At 35.7% G+C, this 21,461-nt stretch overlaps 1 protein-coding gene across 1 annotated transcript; it reads right to left on the bottom strand.

Annotated features, from left to right (window-relative positions):
• On the bottom strand, positions 1 to 737 carry LOC105050141 (small ribosomal subunit protein uS9). The gene has a single exon (XM_010930042.4). The coding sequence runs from the start codon at positions 628 to 630 to the stop codon at positions 202 to 204; it is 429 nt and encodes a 142-aa protein (XP_010928344.1). The 5' UTR covers positions 631 to 737; the 3' UTR covers positions 1 to 201.
• Positions 738 to 21,461: the final 20,724 nt, after the last annotated feature.

Raw genomic sequence — 21,461 nt, 5'->3', positions numbered from 1 at the left:
AATCAAAATTTGCATCGCATGGCATTATGTAATCAGGTCTATGTAGTTAAATTAAAAACCCTAAAAATCCATACAATAACACCAAAGTAAACGTTAATGATCCATCTCAAGAAAAAACAAGATCTAAACTTTCCAATCGAAGTCCAAACCCATAATTGTTCCAAAAGACGGAGGACCCCAAGAGGACCGGTGGGTGCCGACCTAACGGTAGGACTTCTGGAAGCGAGCGCGAGCACCACGGCCACCGAACTTCTTGGGCTCGCAGCGGCGGGGATCGGCGACGAGGAGGGTGCGGTCGTACCTGATGAGGATGTCCTTGATCTCCTTCTTGGACTGCTCATCGACGTACTTCTGGTAGAAGGCGACGAGGGCCTTGGCGATGCTCTGGCGGATGGCGTAGATCTGGGAGGTCTTCCCACCGCCGCGGACGCGGATGCGCATGTCCACGCCGGCGAAGCGGTGGCGGCCAAGGAGAAGGATGGGCTCGAAGGCCTTGTAGCGAAGGATCTCCGGCTTCACCAACTCGATGGGGCTCCCGTTCACCTTGATCAGGCCGCGCCCCCGTTTGCAGTAAGTCACCGCCACCGCCGTTTTCTTGCGGCCGAAGCACTGCACCGACTCCGTCGCCATGGCTGGAGGATCCCCGGAACCCAGAAGAGGGGGAGAGCGAGATGAGGGAGCAAGAAGAAACCCTAACCCTAGGAGCCGCAGTACGCAGAGGAAGAAGCCCAGAAGGCGCTATATATATATATATATAGATATGAACTCTAGGGTTTTAGGAGGGCGACTGAGGAGCGCCCAGGCTCTATGGTTTATTTACGACTTTAGCACAATAAATTTGGAAAATTGCAAGGGTTTGCGTATAAAATTTCTTAATAAACATCCTTATATGGGCCTGGCCGGCTTTCCCTAAAAGTATGGGAGAAATTTTTATCTTTTTTATTTAAAAATTTTATACGATAAAAATATTTTTATTTTTTTAAAAAAAATTATGATATCTTGTAATATATTTAATATAAGATATCATAATATAATTTAAAATATCATAATACAGAAGAGATATTTTTATTTAACTATTTTTCAATAAATATTTAATATTTACAGATCGATTTTTTCGTTTGAAAATTTTGAATGACGAAAATACTTTTATTTTTTTGAAAAAAATTATGATATCCTGTACATATTATGATATTCTACATTATATTATGATATCTTGTGGATAAAAATTATGACTTTTTTGATGCAAGATGTCATAATATGAATATAAGAAGTCATAATTTTATCGAAGAATAAAGATATTTTTGTTATACAAAATTTTTAAACGAAAAAATTGATTAATAGATATTAAATACATGTTAGAAAACGATGATTATATGGATCAATCGGATAAAGTAGTGTGCTTTACGTTAAATTTTCTATACTGCTTGTGATGCACAAAGAATTTGTCAAGAGCGGTCACCACGACTCAATTACGTCTGGGCCGACCTGGCCAGCCTTCGGGCCTATCTTTCATGATCAAATACTAAATATTTTAATTTTTAAAATTAAAATATTAAAAATATTTCAAATGTTTTAAAAAGTACTAAATATGAACAACTAACAACTGCGAGCAATGTTTATTATCCTATTAACTTCAAATATCAGCAACAGTTGTTATTTAATCTTACATCAAGCATATAAATAAATAATACAACAAGACCAATATGAAAATTCTAGCTGGCTTAGGCTGTGATCCCTAAGCTCAAGCCCGGTCCTTTTGTTAAACACGCCTTTTCTAGGCTCAACCCTTCCGTCCGGGTCAAATCTTCGGCCGAAGCCCCAAAACGCGTCAGACTTGAGTGACTTGCCTCCCCTACGAACAGGTCTAGTCCGGAAAGTTTACACGTTTGAGGCATTGAAATGTGTCAAGTATTAAACCAAAGTTTTTTACATATGACCTCATCGGAGCATAAATATCATGCTATAAAGCCCTCATGTGAAAATATAATTTTGATTTTGAATTACTTAAGGCTTTTTACATATAACCTCATTGGAGCATAAATAATTGTGCTATAAAGTTCTGATGGGAAAATATAATTTTGATTTTGAATTGAGGCATTCACTCAGCAAATAGTTTTTATACATAGAGAAAGTCTTTGTGCACTGCATGCAGTGCAATAAAATTAATGTGGAGTACATCACCTAATTACATCAGAGTACGTAGTATATTTAATGATGGGACAGATTTAATGCTGCTCAACTTTTTTTTTCTTCAATTTTCAACGATGAAAATATTTTTTTCTTCATAGAATAAAAAAAAAATATTATTACTTCTAGATATCTTGTATAATTTTTTATGAATATATATATATATCGTCTCGAACCATAAATATAATTTTTTATATATTTATGATATTCTGAATAATATATATAGCTTTTTGATATTTTATATGACTTTCTGTAAATATATATGACATTCTAAATAATATATATAATTTTTTGTGAATATACATGATTTCCTAAATAATATATATGGCTTCTTAATATCTTATATAACTTCTTATTAATATATATGATATTCTAAACAATATATATAACTTTCTGTGAATATATATGACACTCTGAATAGCATATATGGCTTTCTAATATCTTATATAACTTTCTGTCAATATATATGACTTTTTGTGAATATATATGACATCCTAAATAATATATATAACTTTCTGTTGGCTGTAATAACCAACAGAAAGTCATATAAGACCAACAGGAAGTCATATAAGGCATCAGAAAGTCATATATATTATTTAGAATATTATATATATCTACAGAAAGTCATATAAGGTATTAAAAAATCATATATATTATTCAAGATTGCATGTATATTTATTGAAAATCATATATATTGTTCATGATATCATATATATTCGCAGAAAGTTATATAAAGTGTTAGTAAGCTATATATATTATTCAAGATGTCATATATATTCACAAAAAATCATATATATTATTTAGGATGTCATAAAGATATAAGAAGTTATATATATTATTTAAAATATCATATATATTCATAAAAAGTCATACAAAGCATCAGAAAGTAATAATACTGTTCTTTCTTTATTCTGTAGAGAAAAAAATATTTTTATTATTGAAGATTGGAGAAAGAAAAAAGCTAAGCGACATTAAATATATATCCTGTTAGATGTATGTCCTAGAAGCCAATATGGTTGATACATTGTAATAAAGCTAGGACATAATTTTATACTTCATATATTGATTTGATCAATAAAAGAATAAGTTTATTTATCATTCAAGTGTGATATGTCCTTCAATCGTTCATGGAATTAACATTTCGATACATATTCTCAAAGTATTGAGAATCATAGACATGTATTTAATTCCTAAATACTCTCAATCATAGTATCATCCTGAGGACGGTGATCGATCCGGATAGACCGATGCATAAAGATCACTTCCTTCGGAGTAGATGAGTCTCTGGTCTATTGTGCAGAGACACTAAATGATGAGTGTAGATAGTTGTTAGAAAATAACTAGTATTGAGTATGATCATATGAGAGATCACTTAGATTTTTACTCGATCGTCAGTGATTGTCTCAATGCTATAGTTGTGTGAATGATCTTTTGATCTGAGATTGTATGACTGCTTGCAGTGAGGCTGCTGGAGTTTGACTAACACATAAACATGATCTCAATGAGCCCTTGTAGTAGATGTTGGCTATAGTTGGTCTACTGTAGGATTAGGATGCACATCAAGATGGAATCTATCAACCTTGATAGAGAGTAGTCCTATAAAATTTGAGAGACTAGGTCCGAGAGTCTGTGGTCACAGCAGTGTGATTGTTGAAAAAGAGTTTTCATAAGAATCACAATTAGATTTGAGCTGATCGAATCTATTATATGACTGATATTGAGGTTTGACGATTTATCCATAACCTGTCATCTATTCGAGACTCACGATAGAGAGACTGAATCACACGTTAATTATATCTTGAGATTTTTTTCGATTCTACTGGATTGACACTACAGACTGCTACATGTCACTGATGGATTGTGAGAGCTCACTAGGATTATTCTAGATCGACAATCTTTGATGAATTAGAGTGAAATTATTTTGACCCATTAAAAAGAATTTCAATGATACTTTGATAGAGATCATAGTATATTTCACTACCAGATATAATTGAATCTATGGGATCACACAACAAAGAAATTAGATCTGAAATAAGCAATTGAGCTTATGAAGTGTCAATTGGGTTTAGAGAAATCCTTTTGGGTTCAAAGTAACCTTACTAGTGAAGAAACCAGATCTAGAATTTTAGGGTTAGATCTTGAAACTTTTTCAAGATCAGGTAGCGGAAGACTAAAATAAATAAAAATTTATCTTATAAAATTAAAAAATTTCTAGATCAAGATCCTATTACATGATTATTACATGACATTAAATCAAAAATTAAAATATAAAGAGCAAGAACTACATGTTGATCATATCAACATGTTTCTATGCTACATCTAATTTATGTAAAATATAATAGATCAGATCTATTACCTTGCAAGTTAGATGTTCTAACTTTGCTGATCCGAGCTTGAGGATGATGTTACGAGCCGCACATGCATCCGGCCTCTAGGAGTCGTCCACACGAGTCCACGGATCACGATCAGAAATTCTGATTCAGAAAATCAGCACAGTACGCTAGTACTGTGCTGATCCTTCTTCGATGGTCGATCAGATGTCTTTTTCTTCTTGATTCAAACTCTTCTAAAGATGAGAAGTAGGAGAAGTTTTAGATATGAGACACTCTTAGAAAACTCACAGATGGAGGAAGAGAAGAGGTGAACTCAGCAACCCTAGAAGAAGACCCTCTTCTTCTTCTCTTTTCTCTAACCCAGACACATAGTTTTGTGTCTATTATATCTCCATGCCCCAATGCTCTTTTTTCATGATTTTCACATGCCATAAAGGTCTCTTAATGCTCTATAATTCACAAAAATTTTAAGAAAAAATTCATCTTAAATAATGAGATATGAATAATCCTTGTCTAGGTCAAATACCTAGTCAAGGAAAATCCAAACAGGGCAAGATAAGGGGTGCCGAACTCTTGGACACCCCTCTTTTTTCTGCCATGGACTACCAGCAAAGGGTGCACAATATGTGTCATAAAAGTCACGAAAATCTAAAAAAAAATCTGGATAAAATCAGTGCCATAAGGAAAGAGTTTTGGTTTTCTAAAATTCTATCTCATAGAATTTGAAATCCAAACAAATTTCTACTTTGACTTGGTCCACAACCACATTCCATGTAAGAGAGAAAGAGTGGAAAGCTTTGGGCGTGTGTGAAGGCCAGGGAGAGAAAGTTTTATCACACAAAATAAGAGAGAGTGGACGTGGGGGGCTAAGGTGGTGCAAGATGGAATCCTAGTCTTACTAGGATTCAATCTATGACTTGTTTAAATTTGGTTTCTCAAACCAAATCAAACCAAAATCAAATCAATCCAATTAAAATAGATCTTAACCCAATTAAGAATCTAATTTAATCAAATTAAATTAGATTTAAATTTAATTTAATTTTTTAATCGAATTAAAAATTAGGTTGACCCAAGTCCTAATTGGATTAGGACTAGTTTTTCTTTGCACTTGGCTTATCCAATAAATCAATTGGACTTGATCCAATCAAGTCCAAACTAAATCTAATTAAATTATATTCAATTAGACTTAATCTCAACCCATTAGCTTCATCAAATTAAGTCAATTAGCAATCAAATTGCTAATCGATCCTCCTGCAACACTTGCACTAGGTTAAATGTCAATCGTATTGATCGTTTAATCCTAGAACGATTCTTAATCATTGATCAACCATCTGATCGGATCGTGAACTCTAATGTGTGTGACCTCATAAGTCTGAACCTAAGCCGATAGTACAGAAATAAATTTTTGTATCAATCGAAGTGACCATCTAGTAATGGTACGCGATGGCCAGATAGGTCGAATGTGTAGAACAACATTTTTAGAACCCATGTGGATATAGTTTCCATATAATTTATATCCTTGACCAAAATGCTCATAGGACACCTCAGAGTTCAACTGTCAACTCTGATCAGGTTGTCTACATTATATTTCAAAATATCAAATCCATCTGATGGATTATCCTGATCAAGATTTTGTTAAGTTAAAATACAGCAACTCACTCTTCTCCAACTCTTGGAGTGGTCAATCCCATCTTGATCATACTCTGACTTCGCAAGTACTTGACTGTGTCCAGAAACCTTCCATCACTGAATTAAACATTCAGTTAGTCCAGTATCAAAGCACAGTGAGTTGCTTGCAAGTCACTGAGGCGATCTCAGATCTAAGGGACACTTATACCTATATCCCATCAGAGATATTCTCGATAGCAGAATGCTCTGGAGTTGGTCACGTTCAATGATGATGTACCCTTACATCTCACTTGTATGTCATACCAGTATCTCCACACTCTTTAGTTAAGAGAAAAATCAATCCATATGGCCTACAGCAACCTATGCTCGATAGAAGCTATCGTCCTTATTAACAGCCTATTATTTGATCGTGAACAGTTTTAAGGACTAATCGATAAATCCTCTCTTTATCAAACCTAAATAGTCCTAAGGACTTCATCACAATAATGAAATTCATTAGAAGATGAAAATTTATGATAAAAATATCAAAAATATATTTTATTTATTAACAAATCAATTATAATACAAGGTTGCTCAACCGTCAACAGGATGATGATTGATTTTTGGGACATATTTTTCAACAACTCTCATTTGTCCTAAAGCCACTCGGTACAGTATCTAATACCCATTTTTGACTTGTGGTTGTCGAACTCCTTTATCGTCAGGGCTTTAGTGAAGGGATCGATCAGGTTCTTCTTTTTGTCGATCTTCTGAAGATCAATGTCACATCGATCTACGATCTCTCGGATCAGGTGAAAGCGATGCAAAATGTGCTTCGTCCGCTAGTGTGCTTTGGGTTCCTTCGTCTGAGCTATGGCACCAGTGCTGTCGTAGTAGAACAGGACCGGACCATCGAGGGAGGGTGCTACTTCGAGCTCGATGATGAATTTTCTCAGCCACACAGCTTTCTTCGCGGCATCCGATGCTGCGATGTACTCCGCCTTACAAACAGAGTTTGTCACAGTATGCTGCTTGAAACTCTTCCAGCAAATGGCTCCACCATTCAGAATAAAGATATAACCCGATATGCTTCTGCTATCATCATGGTCAGATTGAAAGCTGGAGTCTGTGAACCCCATAAGTTTCAAATCTGACTCGTCATAGACCAACCATTGGTCCTTAGTATTTCTCAAATACTTAAGGATGGCTTTAACCACTTTTCAGTAGTTTTCTCCAAGATCAGATTGGTATCTACTCACTACTCCTAGTGAGTATGCCACATCTGGTCCTGTACATGTCATGGCGTACATGATAGATCCCATGATCGAAGCATATGGGACTTTACTCATATGCTCTCTCTCTTTAGGAGTTGTCGGATAATCCTTCTTAGAGAGAGAAATTTCATGGCCTATCGGTAGATAGCCCTTCTTGAAATTCTTCATGCTGAACCTCTTCAGCACAGTGTCTATGTATGTGGACTGGGATAACCCAAGCATTCTTTATGGAGAACTGCGATGACAATCAAACTTTTATTCTCTGTAGTGCGGGGATGTCATTTTCGATTAAGAGAATGTCATCTACATACAAGACAAGAAATATCACAACTGGATCATTTGTCCATTTATAGATGCAGGGCTCTTCTCCGTTCTTAATGAAGCCATACGTTTTGATCACCTTATCAAAATGCATGTTTCAACTCCGAGAAGCTTGCTTCAATCCATAAATGGATCTCTGAAGCTTGCACACCTTGGACTCATCTGTGGATGTAAATCCCTCAGGTTGTATCATATACACCTCTTCGATCAGCTCTCCATTCAGGAAAGCTGTCTTTACATCCATCTGTCAGATCTCATAATCTAGATGGGCAGTTATTGCAAGCATTATCCGAATAGATTTGAGCATTGGCACAGGGGAGAACGTCTCGTTATAGTCAGTACCATAATGTTGACGATACCCTTTGACAATCAGATGGACTTTATAGGTCTCCACCTTTCCGTCTGCGCCCCTCTTCCTTTTGAAGACCCATTTACACCTAATGGGTTTAACCCCTTCAGGTGGGTCAACCAATGTCCATACATCGTTGACCTTCATGGACTCCATTTCGGATTTCATGGCTTCAAGTCATTTTTCGAAATCAGATCTCTGCATTGTATCCATACAGGTGATCGGATCTTCATCGTTCTCATCGAGTTTGATGGGATCACCGTCTCGAATCAAGAAATCATAGTATCTATCTGGCTGACGTGGTACTCTATCGGATCGCCTTAATGGTGCAGGTACATTGAGCTTCGGATTTGATCTAATCAAATCTGACTCAGGTTCAGCTATTGGTGTTGGTCCTTCTACTTGTTGAACTTCATCAAGTTCAACCTTAGAGGCAATGGTTCCTTCATCAAGGAACTCCTTTTCTAAAAAAATTGTCTTAAGGCTGACGAACACCTTTTATTCATCAGCATGGTAGAAAAAATATCTTTTGATCTCTTTGGGGTTCCCTGTGAATGTGCATTTGTCAGACCTAGGTCCAAGTTTATCTGTAACTAACCGTTTGACATAGGCCGGGCACCTCCAGATCCTAAGGTGTGAAAGTGCTGGCTTACACCCTGTCCATATCTCATATGGAGTCTTAATTACAGACTTACTTGGAACCCTATTTAACAGATAACAAGTCGATTTGAGTGTATATCCTCAAAAAGATATCGGCAAGCTGGCAAAATCCATAATAGATCGGACCATGTCTAATAGAGTTCGATTTCTCCTTTCAGACACACCATTATGCTGTGGTGTTTCTGGAGGAGTCCATTGGGAGAGAATCTCATTCTCTCCTAGATATGTGAAAAACTCACCAGAAAGGTATTCTCCTCCTTGGTCAGACCAAAGAGTTTTAATACTCTTTTCAGTTTATTTTTCTACTTCACTTCGAAATTGTTTGAACATTTCAAATGAATTTGACTTATGTTTCATCAGATATACATATCCATATCTGGATAGATCATCCGTGAAAATGATGAAGTAGAAATATCCACCTTTAGCACTTGTGCTCATAGACCTGCATACATCAGTATGTACTGGCCCAAGAGCTCAGTAGCTCTCTCACCTTTTTCAGTAAAAAGTGACTTAGTCATTTTACCAAGAAGATAGGACTCACAGATTGAAAGTGATTCACAATCACTGACTTCGAGGATTTTCTCTTGAGTCATTCTGTTTATCCTGTTCTTGTTTATATGACCTAGCTTACAGTACCATAAGTAGATATCTGATACACTATCTAATCTAGGGTGCTTGCTAGTAGAATAGACTATGTTAACAGGTTGTGATAACATATACACACCATTGTTCAAAAGTCCACAAAAAATAGTAACACCATTCATAATGATATTACAAACTTATTTCTTTATTGAAATTTCATAATCAGTTTTGGCTAGAATGCCTACAGAAATAACATTTAAAAAAAAACTGGGACAGAAATGATAATCATTAAGAACAACGGTATAGGATTCAAATACAAGTTTCAAGATTTTTAATGCTAGAACTGAAACTGATCTTCCATCTCCAATGTTTAGGAATCTCTCACCTTGCTCGAATCTCCTACTGACCTGCAACCCCTACAATGAATTGTAAATATGGTAAGGGCTACCAGTATCCAATATCCAGTCAGTAATATCACAAATAGAGAAATTGCAAGGAGTTATCATATAAATACCTTGTCCAGCAACAGCTTGCTTCTTTCTCTGCTTATTCAGGTCCAGAGAGGCAATGTACTGAGAATAGTTCCTCTTCCAGTACCCCCGCTTCTTGCAAAAGAAGCATTCAATTTGACTCTTATCAGGCTTGATCTTTCTGGTCTGGCCCTGCACTGATGTCCCAGCCTGAACTTGCATCTTCTTCACTTTCTTCTTCTTGTTCTTCTTCCCTTTCTCAAAAGGTCGAGAACCAGAAGACGAATCGCCCACTAAGTTCACCAACTCCTTGTGGAGTTGGTGATCCTTCTCAAAGTTCTGAAGCAACCCCAGTAACCCGTCGTAGTTTACTTCAGGCTTTGTCATTCTATAATGAGTGAGGAATGGAAGATAAGACTTAGACAGTGAGTTCAGTATTGCATTTTTTTCAAGCTACTCATGCTAGGGAAAGCCGAGCTTGCTCAAACGCTCCATCAGCTTGTACAATACATGATCAGTGACAGAGACACCATCCCGCATTTTGGCGTTGAAGATGGTACAACTAGTCTTGTGCCTCTCCACATCATCGGGTGTGCCAAAGGCATCCTTCAATACTTGAAGCATGTCCTTTGGCTAAGCCGTCTCAAATCTACGATTGAACTCGTTGCTCATGACAGCCAGCATGATGCAGCGCACCGTGGTCCGATCACTGAGCCACTTCTGATAAGTGTCTCTGACTGTTCCACGTGCATTGGTAGCTGACTCCTCAGGTGTAGGATCCGTTATCATATATAGGATCCGTTCATGCTCCAGGACTATCTTCAACTTTCGGTACCAGCTATCGAAGTTGGATCCCACCAACTTATCATTGTCCAACAATGATCGGAGCGATAGGGAAGTGGCCATATTTGCACAAAGAAAAATCATAACCTAATTAGTAATTGATTCATTAAACCTAAAGATTTGGACTTTAATCAAAATATTTCTTCCACTATTTTATTCGAATTGGTAGCCTCTACCTCCAATTTGAGGAATTATCCTAATTTCTTAGTGGGTACTAGAATCCACTTAGACTGCGCACAAGCCTAACTTTGGTTGGCCAACCCATGTACATCTAAGGATAGGTTCATAATCAATTATTTTTCTAAATAATTTTTTAATAATTTTAATTTTGCTTCAGTCCCTAATCAGTAGGCTTTGGCCTCCACTGAAAAGGTCTGGTTAGGTCCAACCATTAACACGACCATACTTGGCCCATCTAGCCAATGAATGATTAGGCCCAACTTTGGTTGGCTAACCTAACTATCATTTAGAAAGATGCAGTCAAGAAATCATATTATGAATGACAATTCTATTAGCCGATAAGCACCAGGCCTTTGGGCCTCCAATGATTATCCAACTGATGGACCCATTATCATCCACTTAATGGGAGGCTATGATCTAGTTATCAGCATAACTATTTCATTTTAAGAACCTAATAATTTTAAAAGATTTAATTGATTTAGAGGAGGAGGTCAGATGAACCAGCTTATCATGATCCTCCCACTGGCTTCATCAAGTCAGCTTAAGGGAGACCATTTAAAAGGGCTGGTCTAGGAGCACCTAAATCAGTCACACTGATTTATCTAGCTGACATGGGTCAGCTCAAATAGTCAAGTGATCCGATCAAAATATATTTCACCAAGAGGCCAGGTAAGTTCGATCGGTGGGAGGGTCTGCCAAAGCTTGCCTTAGATACCATCAGAAATAGCCAGGTAAGCAGACTGTCAATTAAAAATCATCGATCTGGTTTACCTTAGATACCAACTGATTTAATTAGTTTCGATTAGATCAACCTAACAGTTCGTGCTAGACCGCTTAGCCAAGAATCAAGTCAATTTGGTTCTCGTTAAAGATATGGACTTGACCAACTACAACTATTATAATTGATCTAGAGAATCCTTGACTTAATCTAAGACAACAATTGATTAGATTTAGTCAATTCTCTAATTATGTCCATCTTTAATCTAACCTTAGGTCTAACCCAATTAATGGACCTAATTCCCACTAACCCATTAACCCAATGTGTTATGGTTTGTGTCTTAGGTTCTTCAATTCACAATCCTAGAACCTAATCAAATAACTTCTTAATTCTCAATTAAATTTTGGGTTGAGGATTGAGGTTCGACTTTTCAAAAATAATTTTTATATTTGTAAAATATTTTTATAACATAGTTCTTACTAACCAAGTTGCATGTTTGATTCATAATCAAAATACAAGTGAAATAAGCATGAAACTACTTTAGATTTAATCTAAACAGGTTCATGTGATTGAAATAATTTCAACTTTAAATTGCGTAAATTTTTCAGATAAATATATGATGGTTCTTTGCACAAAAATTATTAACAAAGAAATTTTATTTTAGATTTAAATATATTTTAAATCTAATAAATTATAAATTTAATCTAGAATACATCTAATAAATTTATGATTAAAAATAGATCTACACGAACTAGGACAATCTTTGCACTGTAAGGAGTAAACCTTACAGCAGGACAACCTTTGGTTCATGATTGATCTAAAAATTTTAATTTCAGATTTAACAATCAGATTATAAATTAGATCTAATCTAAAAAATAATCTAAGCATGTATAAATAATCATGTAATAAACAATCTAGGCTCTGATACCAATTGAAGGAACCAGATCTAGGGTTTCAAGGTTAGATCTTGAAATTTTTTCAAGATCAGACAGTGGAAATCTAAAATAAATCAAAATTTATCTTATAAAATTAGAGAATCCCTAGATTTAAGATTTTATTACATAATTATTATATGATATTAAATCAAAAATTAAAATAGAAAGAGCAAGAACTACATATTGATCATGTCAACATGTTTCTATGTTACATCTAATGTATGTAAAATATAATAGATCAGATCTATTACCTTGCCAGTTAGACATTCTAACTTTGCTGATCCGGGCTTGAGGATGATGTTGTGAGCGGCCTAGGAGTCGTCCACACGAGCCCACGGATCACGATCAGAAGTCCTGGTCTAAGAAATCAGCATAGTATGCTAGTACTGTGCTGATCCTTCTTCGATGGTTTATCAGATGCCTCCTTCTTGATTTGGACTCTTCCAAAGATGAGAAGTAGGAGAAGGAGTTTTAGATGTGAGACACTCTCAGAAAACTCATAGATAGAGGAAGGAAAGAGGTGAACTCAGTAACTCTAGAAGAAGACCCTTTTCTTCTTCTCTTTGCTCTAACCCAGACACAGTTTTGTGTCTATTATATCTCCATGCCCCAATGCTCTTTCTCCCTGATTTTCACATGTCCTAAAGGTCTCTCAATGCTCTATAATTAACAAAAATTTTAAGAAAAAATTCATCTTAAATAATGAGATATGAAGAATCTTTGTCTAGGTCAAATACCTAGTCAAGGAAAATCCAAACAGGGCAAGACAAGGGGTGCCCAACTCTTGGGCGCCCCCTCTTTTTTCTGCCATGGACAAACCAGCAAAGGATGCACAATATGTGCCATAAAAGTTATAAAAATCTCAAAAAAAAATTTAGGTAAAATCAGTGCCATAAGGAAAGAGTTTTGTTTCCTAAAATTCTATCTCATAGAATTTGAAATCCAAACAAATTCCTACTTTGACTTGGTCCACAACCACATTTCATGTAAAAGAGAAAGAGTGTAAAGCTTTGGGCATGCATGAAGGCTTGGGAGAGAAGGTTTTGTCGTACAAAATAAGAGAGAATGGGCATGGGGGGCTAAGGTGGCGCAAGGTGGAATCCTAGTCTTACTAGGATTCAATCTATGACTTGTTCAAATTTGGTTTCTCAAACCAAAACTAAATCAATCCAATTAAAATAGGTCTTAATTCAATTAAGAATCTAATTTATTTAGATTAAATTAGATTTAAATCTGATCTAATTTTTTAATCGAATTAGAAATTAGGTTGATCCAAGTCCTAATTGAACTAGGACTAATTTTTTCTTGCACTTGGCTTATCCAATAAACTAATTGGACTTGATCCAATCAAGCCCAAACTAAATCTAATTAAATCATATTCAATTAGACTTAATCTCAGCCCATTGGCTTAATCAAATTAAGTCAATTAGTAATCAAATTAAGTCAATTAGCAATCAAATTGCTAATCGATCCTCCTGCAATACTTGCACTAGGTTAAATGTTAATCGTATTGATCGTTTAACCCTAGAACGATTCTTAATCGTTGATCAACCATTCGATCAGATCGTGAACTCTAATGTGTGTGATCTCATAGGTCCGAACCTAAGTTGGTAGCACAGAAATAAATTTTTGTACCAATCGAAGTGACTATCTAGCAATGGTACCTGACGGCCAGATAGGTCAAATGTGTAGAACAACATCCTTAGAATCCATGCGGATATAGTTTTCATATAATTCATCTCCTTGACCAAAATACTCATAGGACACCTTAGAGTTCAACTGTCAACTCTGATCAGATTGTCCATATTGTATTTCAAAATATGAAATCCATCTGATGGATTATCCTGATCAAGATTTTGCTAAATTAAAATACAGTGACTTATTCTTCTCCAACTCTTGGAGTGATCAATCCTATCTTGATCATACTCTGACTTCGTAAGTACTTGACTGTGCCCAGAAGCTTTCTATCACTGAATTAAAAATTCAGTTAGTCCAGTACCAAAGCACAGTGAATTGCTTGCAAGTCACTGAGGCGATCTCAAGTCTAAGGGACACTTATACCTATATCCCATCAGAGACATTCTCGACAGCAGAATGCTCTGAAGTTGGTTACGTTCAATGATAATGTATCCTTACATCTCACTTGTATGCCATACCAGTGTCTCTACACTCCTTAGTTAAAAGGACAACCAACCCATATAGCCTACAGCGATCTATGCTCGATAGAAACTGTCATCCTTATTAATAGTCTATCATTTGGTCGTGAACAGTTTTAAGGACTAATCGATAAATCCTCTTTTTATAGAACCTAAATAGTCCTAAGGACTTCATCACAATAACGGAGTTCATTAGAAGATGAAAACTTATGATAAAAATATCAAAAATATATTTTATTTATCAACAAATCAATTATAATACAAGATTGCTCAACCATCAACAGGATGACGATTGACTTTTGGGACATATTTTCCAACAACTAGCACATGGTTGGACCCAATTTTCTATTTATGTTTGAATTTCTTATTTGATAAGATTAATTCAAACTAAATTATCTGCTAATAACCTAAATGAATTAGATTCATTGGGCTCCAATTGTTGGGTGTCTAAGATTTTGGATGAAATAAATTAAGGGTGCAAGTCCTTAATTTATTTTCTTGATAGTTTTGATGGGACGCCACTTGATTTGATCAAGTTGGGCATGTCCCACCTTTAGAGCGCTTATGGATCCTTGATGGAGCATCTCTTGGGTGCAAAAGGGGGTATGATTTTGTAGGTACAAGGGCTCTAATTGTTGGCACCTAATAGGTTTCGTAAAAGAAGTTGAATAACTTAAGTTATTAGGAAACCTAATGCAAGTAGGACTTGTATTAAGTACTTATTTAGTTTTGAATAAGATTCAAATCTTATGTTTATTTAAAGAGACCTCCCCTAAGGTCTCTAGGCATTCAAACCAGTAGCCCCACGCCCACCAAGGAGAGCCCCATGCCCTCTCTTCTTCCCTCCCTCTCTTCTCCCTTGGACGTCCAAACGTCCCACCCTTTTTGGGCGCCCTCTCTCTTCTACGCACAAGGGCTATTGGGCGTCCCTTGTGTGCTGGTTTCCACTCCATGGTAGCAGCATAATCTAAGGAAGAAAAGCAAGAGAAGAAGAAAAGAAGAACATCAAGGAAATGATCAAAGAGTTGATCACGATCCAGGCTTCATTCAAATTCACAGGCTGATTTTTCTTGGAGAAGAAAAATCAATTTTAAGAGGGCTCTTCCAGGCTGATCTTGAGTGGATACCCATAGAGATCGGATACTTACGCGGCTAAGAGAAAGCCTCTTTTTTTTCAGATGTAGATTTGAAGAAAAAAATTACAAAACAGATATTTGATTCGATCACATATTAAATTTCAGCATATGTTCAATTTCAGCATATGAAGTAGATCCTTGTAGTTTATGTTTTATGCATGCATGATGTAGATTAAAAAGAATTTTAATTTTCTATTTCACCGTGATATTTAAAAAATAAAATTTTAAAATATACATGCATACCCCGATATAAAAATTCTAACAGTGATATCAGAGCCACGGATTTCATATATATGAAATTGATATACATATTTTGAAAAGAGTTTCAAAATCTGATTTTTTTTCTTGATACATGAGATATATAGATGAATATTTTGAATTTAAAATTTTATTTTAAATTTAATTTTAGAATATATAATTAATATGTTAAAGCATATATAGATCTAAATTTTGATCTAGAATGGTTTCTAGTTCATGTTCATATGTAGATGCATGCATAAACCTAAAATTTTATTTAATTTAATTCATGATTCATGTATGAGATATATGATTACATACTTAGGTCACAAAATTTTTTTCAATCTGATTTATGATTTGCATATGAGATATATGATATCATGTGTTGATCTAAATTTTGCTTAGATCTGAATTTACATACATATATGAGATATCTATTTGTATGTTAAATCTGAAAATTATTTTATGATTTAAAACTTACTTTTCATGTAAAAAATTTAGATCTAAAATTTAGTTTTGAAATCTAAAATTTATGTTTATGCATGAGAGTTTTGGTTATGAAAAAATCAAAAGTTAGGTCATGTAATTGAATTGCATTTAAGATTTATGATTTGAACATTATGGGTCTAATTCGATTAAGTAATTAATCAAACCGAATCAAGTGTTGATTAGGATTAGATCGATTAAGTTAAATGATCATGCAATTGTTATTGATCAATTCAATTGAATCCCATATATAGAATCGATTAACCTAAGGACTTAATTTGACTTGATGGTTTGAGCTTGATTTACTTAAGTTAACTTATTTGGACCAATTGATTTATTGATGTCTAAGGTAAGTAATTGAGATATGGTTATTTAATTGATTCTGTTAGTTGACTTGGCCAATTTATTGGTGTCTAAGAAAAGCAATGGGACCCCACCGATCTCCACTTACCTGACTAATTTGAAAGATTGAGTCTTCAATTGGATTGCTTAGTATTTTTGATTTAGCCCATGCCAATTAGATTGATCATATGATGACTGATTAGATGAGACCTAAACCTAAACTTCTCCATAAATATTAAGTCCAGAGGTCTTCCATCATTTTAGAGTGTGGGCGTGCTACTGGTGTTGATTATTCTCGACTGATTACAGTGGTTCAGTTGCACCAGAAATACGCAACCACTCTATTAGCAAAGAGTTGCTCCAGAGTAAGGATGGGGTTGGGCCCAATAACTGTTAGATGAGGGATCCAATGACGGCCTTGCACTTGCTTGTGAATGGTGGGTCAGACTTAACTAAGGAGTGTGATCAATAACTGTTAGATGAGCCTATATGACTTAGAGACCAAATCACTGCAACATGCTTGGAGAAGCTTCTGGACAAAGAGTTGTCTATGCATCGGTGTGCATATTATCAATAACTGTTAGATGAGGTGCATGGTATCGGTGGGACAGCAGCATCCACTAGGAATCCTTTTATCGTGTTAGGATTTTTATTTTCTATTCGGAGAGTGGAGGGATCCAAAAAATTAGTGAGAGTCATTGTTTACATCTTAAAGTCCCTAGAAGCAAATATAACATTAAAGTATAAAAGTCTAATTTGAATCTCTACTCTCGCAGTTAAACAATGTTTGCCTCAAACCCTCTAACCCGCATCCTTGAAACTAATCGTTTGATCGGAACTAATTACAAAGACTGGCTCAAAAATCTCAGGATTGTCCTGACCTTAGAAAAATTAGGTCATGTACTCGACCAGAAACTTATAGTGTTACCAAACTGTCCTACTACTGAGCAAAGAGCTATTTTTGAAAAGTAGACGGATAAAGACAGTCGAGTCAAATGCTATGTGCTGGCATCTATGTCAAACAAGTTGCAAAGCCAGCATGAGCATATATCCACTGTCAGGGTTATGATAATCCACCTGCAAGAGTTGTATGGTGAGCAAAGCCATACTGCATGCTTTGAAGTATCCAAGAGACTCTTCAATTTGAAGATGCGGGAAGGGCAGTCAGTCCATGAGCACTGTAGGACAGTGATCAAAGTATTAAGGAGTTTGAAAAGCTCGGGCTTGATATGCAAAAAGAATTATAGATGAATTTGATCCTTCAATCCCTTATGAGTTCATATAGTCAATTTATTGTAAATTTTCATATGAACAAACTCGATTACACTATACCCGAACTGTTCAACATATTGATCACTATGAAAGAAACCTTAAAGAGTTTAAGGGGCACTGTTCTCACTGTGGAGCGGACTTCTTTCAAAAAAAAATCTACTAAGAAGAAGAAGACTAAATCCGCTAAGAAGCAGAAGAAAGAGAGCAAGCCAAAGAAGAACATTTTTAAGAAGGCCGAAGCAAAGGGAAAGTATTTCCACTATGATGTTGAAGGTCATTGAAGAAGGAATTGTCCACTCTACTTGGAGAGCCTAAAGATCAAAAAGGATGATAAATCTTCGAAAAGTATGCTCGTAATTGAATGTAACCTTAAAATTTTTTCTGCTTCTAGTTGGGTATTGGACTCTGGTTCGAGTGCTCATATATCTATTGGGAATAGTGTCCCAAAGCCAATCGTCAGCCTGTTGATGGTTGTGCTCCTTTTGTATTAGTACATGAATTATAAATAAATAAAAGTTATTTTGGTATTTTTTCATCACAAATGTTTCATCTTCTAATGAACTCCTGTGTTGTGGTGAAGTCCTTAGGACTATTTAGACTCGACAAAGGTGGATTTGTCGTTTAGTCCTTAAACATGTTCGCGATCAAATGATACGTTGTTACCAAGGACGACAATATTTATCGAGCATAGGTCGTTGTGTGCCATATGGATTGGTTGTCCTCATAACCAAAGAGTGTGGAGACACTGGTATGGCATACAGGTGAGATGTAATGGTACATCTGCACTGAACGTGACCAACTTCGGAGCTATTTCTGCTGTCAAGATTTGCTCCGATGGGATATGGGTATAAATGTCCCTCCGATCTGAGACCGCCACGGTGACTTGCAAGCAACTCACTGCACTTAGGCACTGGACGTTGTTTTAAAAAGAGGAGAAAGGTAGGACGTGCGTAGAAAAATTAAGAGAGAAACTTTGGGGCGTGAGGAAGGCTTCTGCGCAAGGTGAAGGTCCAAAACCTTCCGAGAGAAAAAGAAAGAAAAGAGAGAAAATTGGGCGCAGGGTTTTTGGTGTGTACCCTAGGGTTTCTACCTAGGGTTCGGGAAGTGAGATTGGTGTGCCACGAGTGTCGTGAGTCCACCAAATTTTAGAGAGAGATCCATCAGCCTCTCAAGTAACTGTGCAGACGATCTGGAGCATCCGAGAAGTCGGCACACATCGATCGAAGGAGTTCGATCAACATCTGCCATCAAAAGGGTGAAATCACGAACTAGCATTCGTGAGGAGCTGATCAGACGGGAGCTTCGTGTGGACGATCCGCAGAGGCCAGACAGTTGGGTGGCTGCGACGTGACAATCAAAGCCCTCCGACGGTGATCAGATTGCGGTGATCGACTACCCGCAAAAGGTGATGTGTTCTGAACACAGTACTGTAAAACGTTTACTGATTCAAATTTGAATTTCAAATTTAAATGCATGCTGTTGTATCATATTTAGATCCTAGTGTAGGGTTAATTAGTATTAATTAATGAGATTAATTAATAATTCCACTGTAAAATAGTAATTTTGAAAAAGTTTTAAAATTACCATTTTGCCCCTGCACTAAATTTTCGCTTCAATTGGTATCAGAGCAGGTTCTAGAATATGATATACATATGCATGCGTAGATTAAGGTGTAATCTATAAGTTTAAATTTGAAATTCAAAATTCAAAATTCGAAATTCAAAAAGATTTGAAATTTGAAATTTGAAATTTGTTAGAAGTTTCAAATTTGAAATTCAAAATTCAAAATTTGAAATTTGGTTGAAATCTCAAATTCGAAATTTGAAATTTGAAATTCAAAATTCAAAATTCAAAATTTAAAATTTGGTTGAAATCTCAAATTTGAAATTTGAAATTTGAAATTTAAAATTTGAAATTCAAAATTCAAAATTTAAAATTCAAAGATTGAAAATTCGAAATTTGAAATTTGGTTGAAATATCAAATTTGAAATTTAAAATTTGAAATTTGAAATTCAAAATTTAAATTTTGAAATTTGTATATTTAGATATACATGATCCAAGTAGCAAGTAATCTAATTGGGTTGGTTGCCATGGCCGTCCGGTCATAGGAGAAAAGTACGGTTTAAAGGCCCTCTCTTCCCATTCGATGGGGTCTCCTATAGCGGTAGGGGTGCCGATGCAATTATATCCCATGCCGATGAAGCAGCGAAAGGACTTAATTAAGAAATTTATCATGAATGTGTTAGATTAGATCTAAAAGAAAATTTATGATTTATTTTGAGTTATTTTCTGTTATGAAATGAGCAATAGAATTGCTGTTTATGAAATGTGCTGACCCGTTTGTGAAATGAGTTAACACATTTGGTGAACAGAAAATAAAATCTTTCAAATTTGAAAATTATTTTTGAAATGCCAAACCCTGACCCATCAGCCCAAGTACTTAATTAAAAGAATTAAGTGTTGTCTAGTAGGTCTAGAATTATGAATTAAGACCTAAGACAATTGCATAAACTTTTGGGTCAATGGGTTAGATGAATTAGGTCCATAATTGGGTTAGACCTAAGGTTAGCTTAAAAAATAGATGAATTGGAGTAATTGGTCAAATCTAATCAAAAGTTGAATTAGATTAGGTCAAGGATACTCTAGACTCAACTTCAATAGTTGTAGTTGAATGGGTCCATGTCTTTAACTAGACCAAGATGGACTTAATTCATGGCTACGCGGTGGAGCTCTATTTACTAAGTTGATCAAAATTAAAACTAATGAACCGGTTGGTGTCTAAGATAAGTTCGGCAGTTTTGACCAGTGGTTCTTAAGCGGGAGCTACTCGCATTGATTCGATCATTGACGAGTTAATGGAAAATCCCCACCACTGATCTCACTTACCTGGCCAATCTGGTAAGTTAGATTTTGATTAGATCACTTGGTGATTAGAGCTCACCCATGTCATTAGGTAAATCAGTATGACTGATTTAGGTGCTCCTAATGCCAGCTTTAATTAAATCCTTTTTAATCTGACTTGGTGAAGTCAGTAGGAGGATTGAAATTGGCTGGATGATTTCTTCTCTACTATTCTTTAATAAAATTCTCAAAATTATTAGGTCCCTAAAATGATTAAGTTATAATGATAACTAAGTCATAGCCTCCCATTAAGTGAATGATAATGAGTCCATTAGTTCAATGATCATTGGAGGCCCAAAGGCCTGGTGCTCATTGGCTAATGGAATTATTATTCATAATATGATAATTTGATTGAGTCTTTCTGATGGTGGTTAGGTTGGCCGGCCAAAGTCGGGCCTGATCATTTATTGGTCCGATTCACTAAATTAAGTCATGTTAATGGTTGGACCTAACCAGATCTTTTCAGTGGAG

Source organism: Elaeis guineensis, chromosome 8, assembly GCF_000442705.2.
Source record: "Elaeis guineensis isolate ETL-2024a chromosome 8, EG11, whole genome shotgun sequence".
In the NCBI taxonomy this organism is placed as follows: domain Eukaryota; kingdom Viridiplantae; phylum Streptophyta; class Magnoliopsida; order Arecales; family Arecaceae; genus Elaeis; species Elaeis guineensis.
Note: the sequence above shows the minus strand (reverse complement) of the source record. Positions and strands in the feature narration are given on the sequence as shown.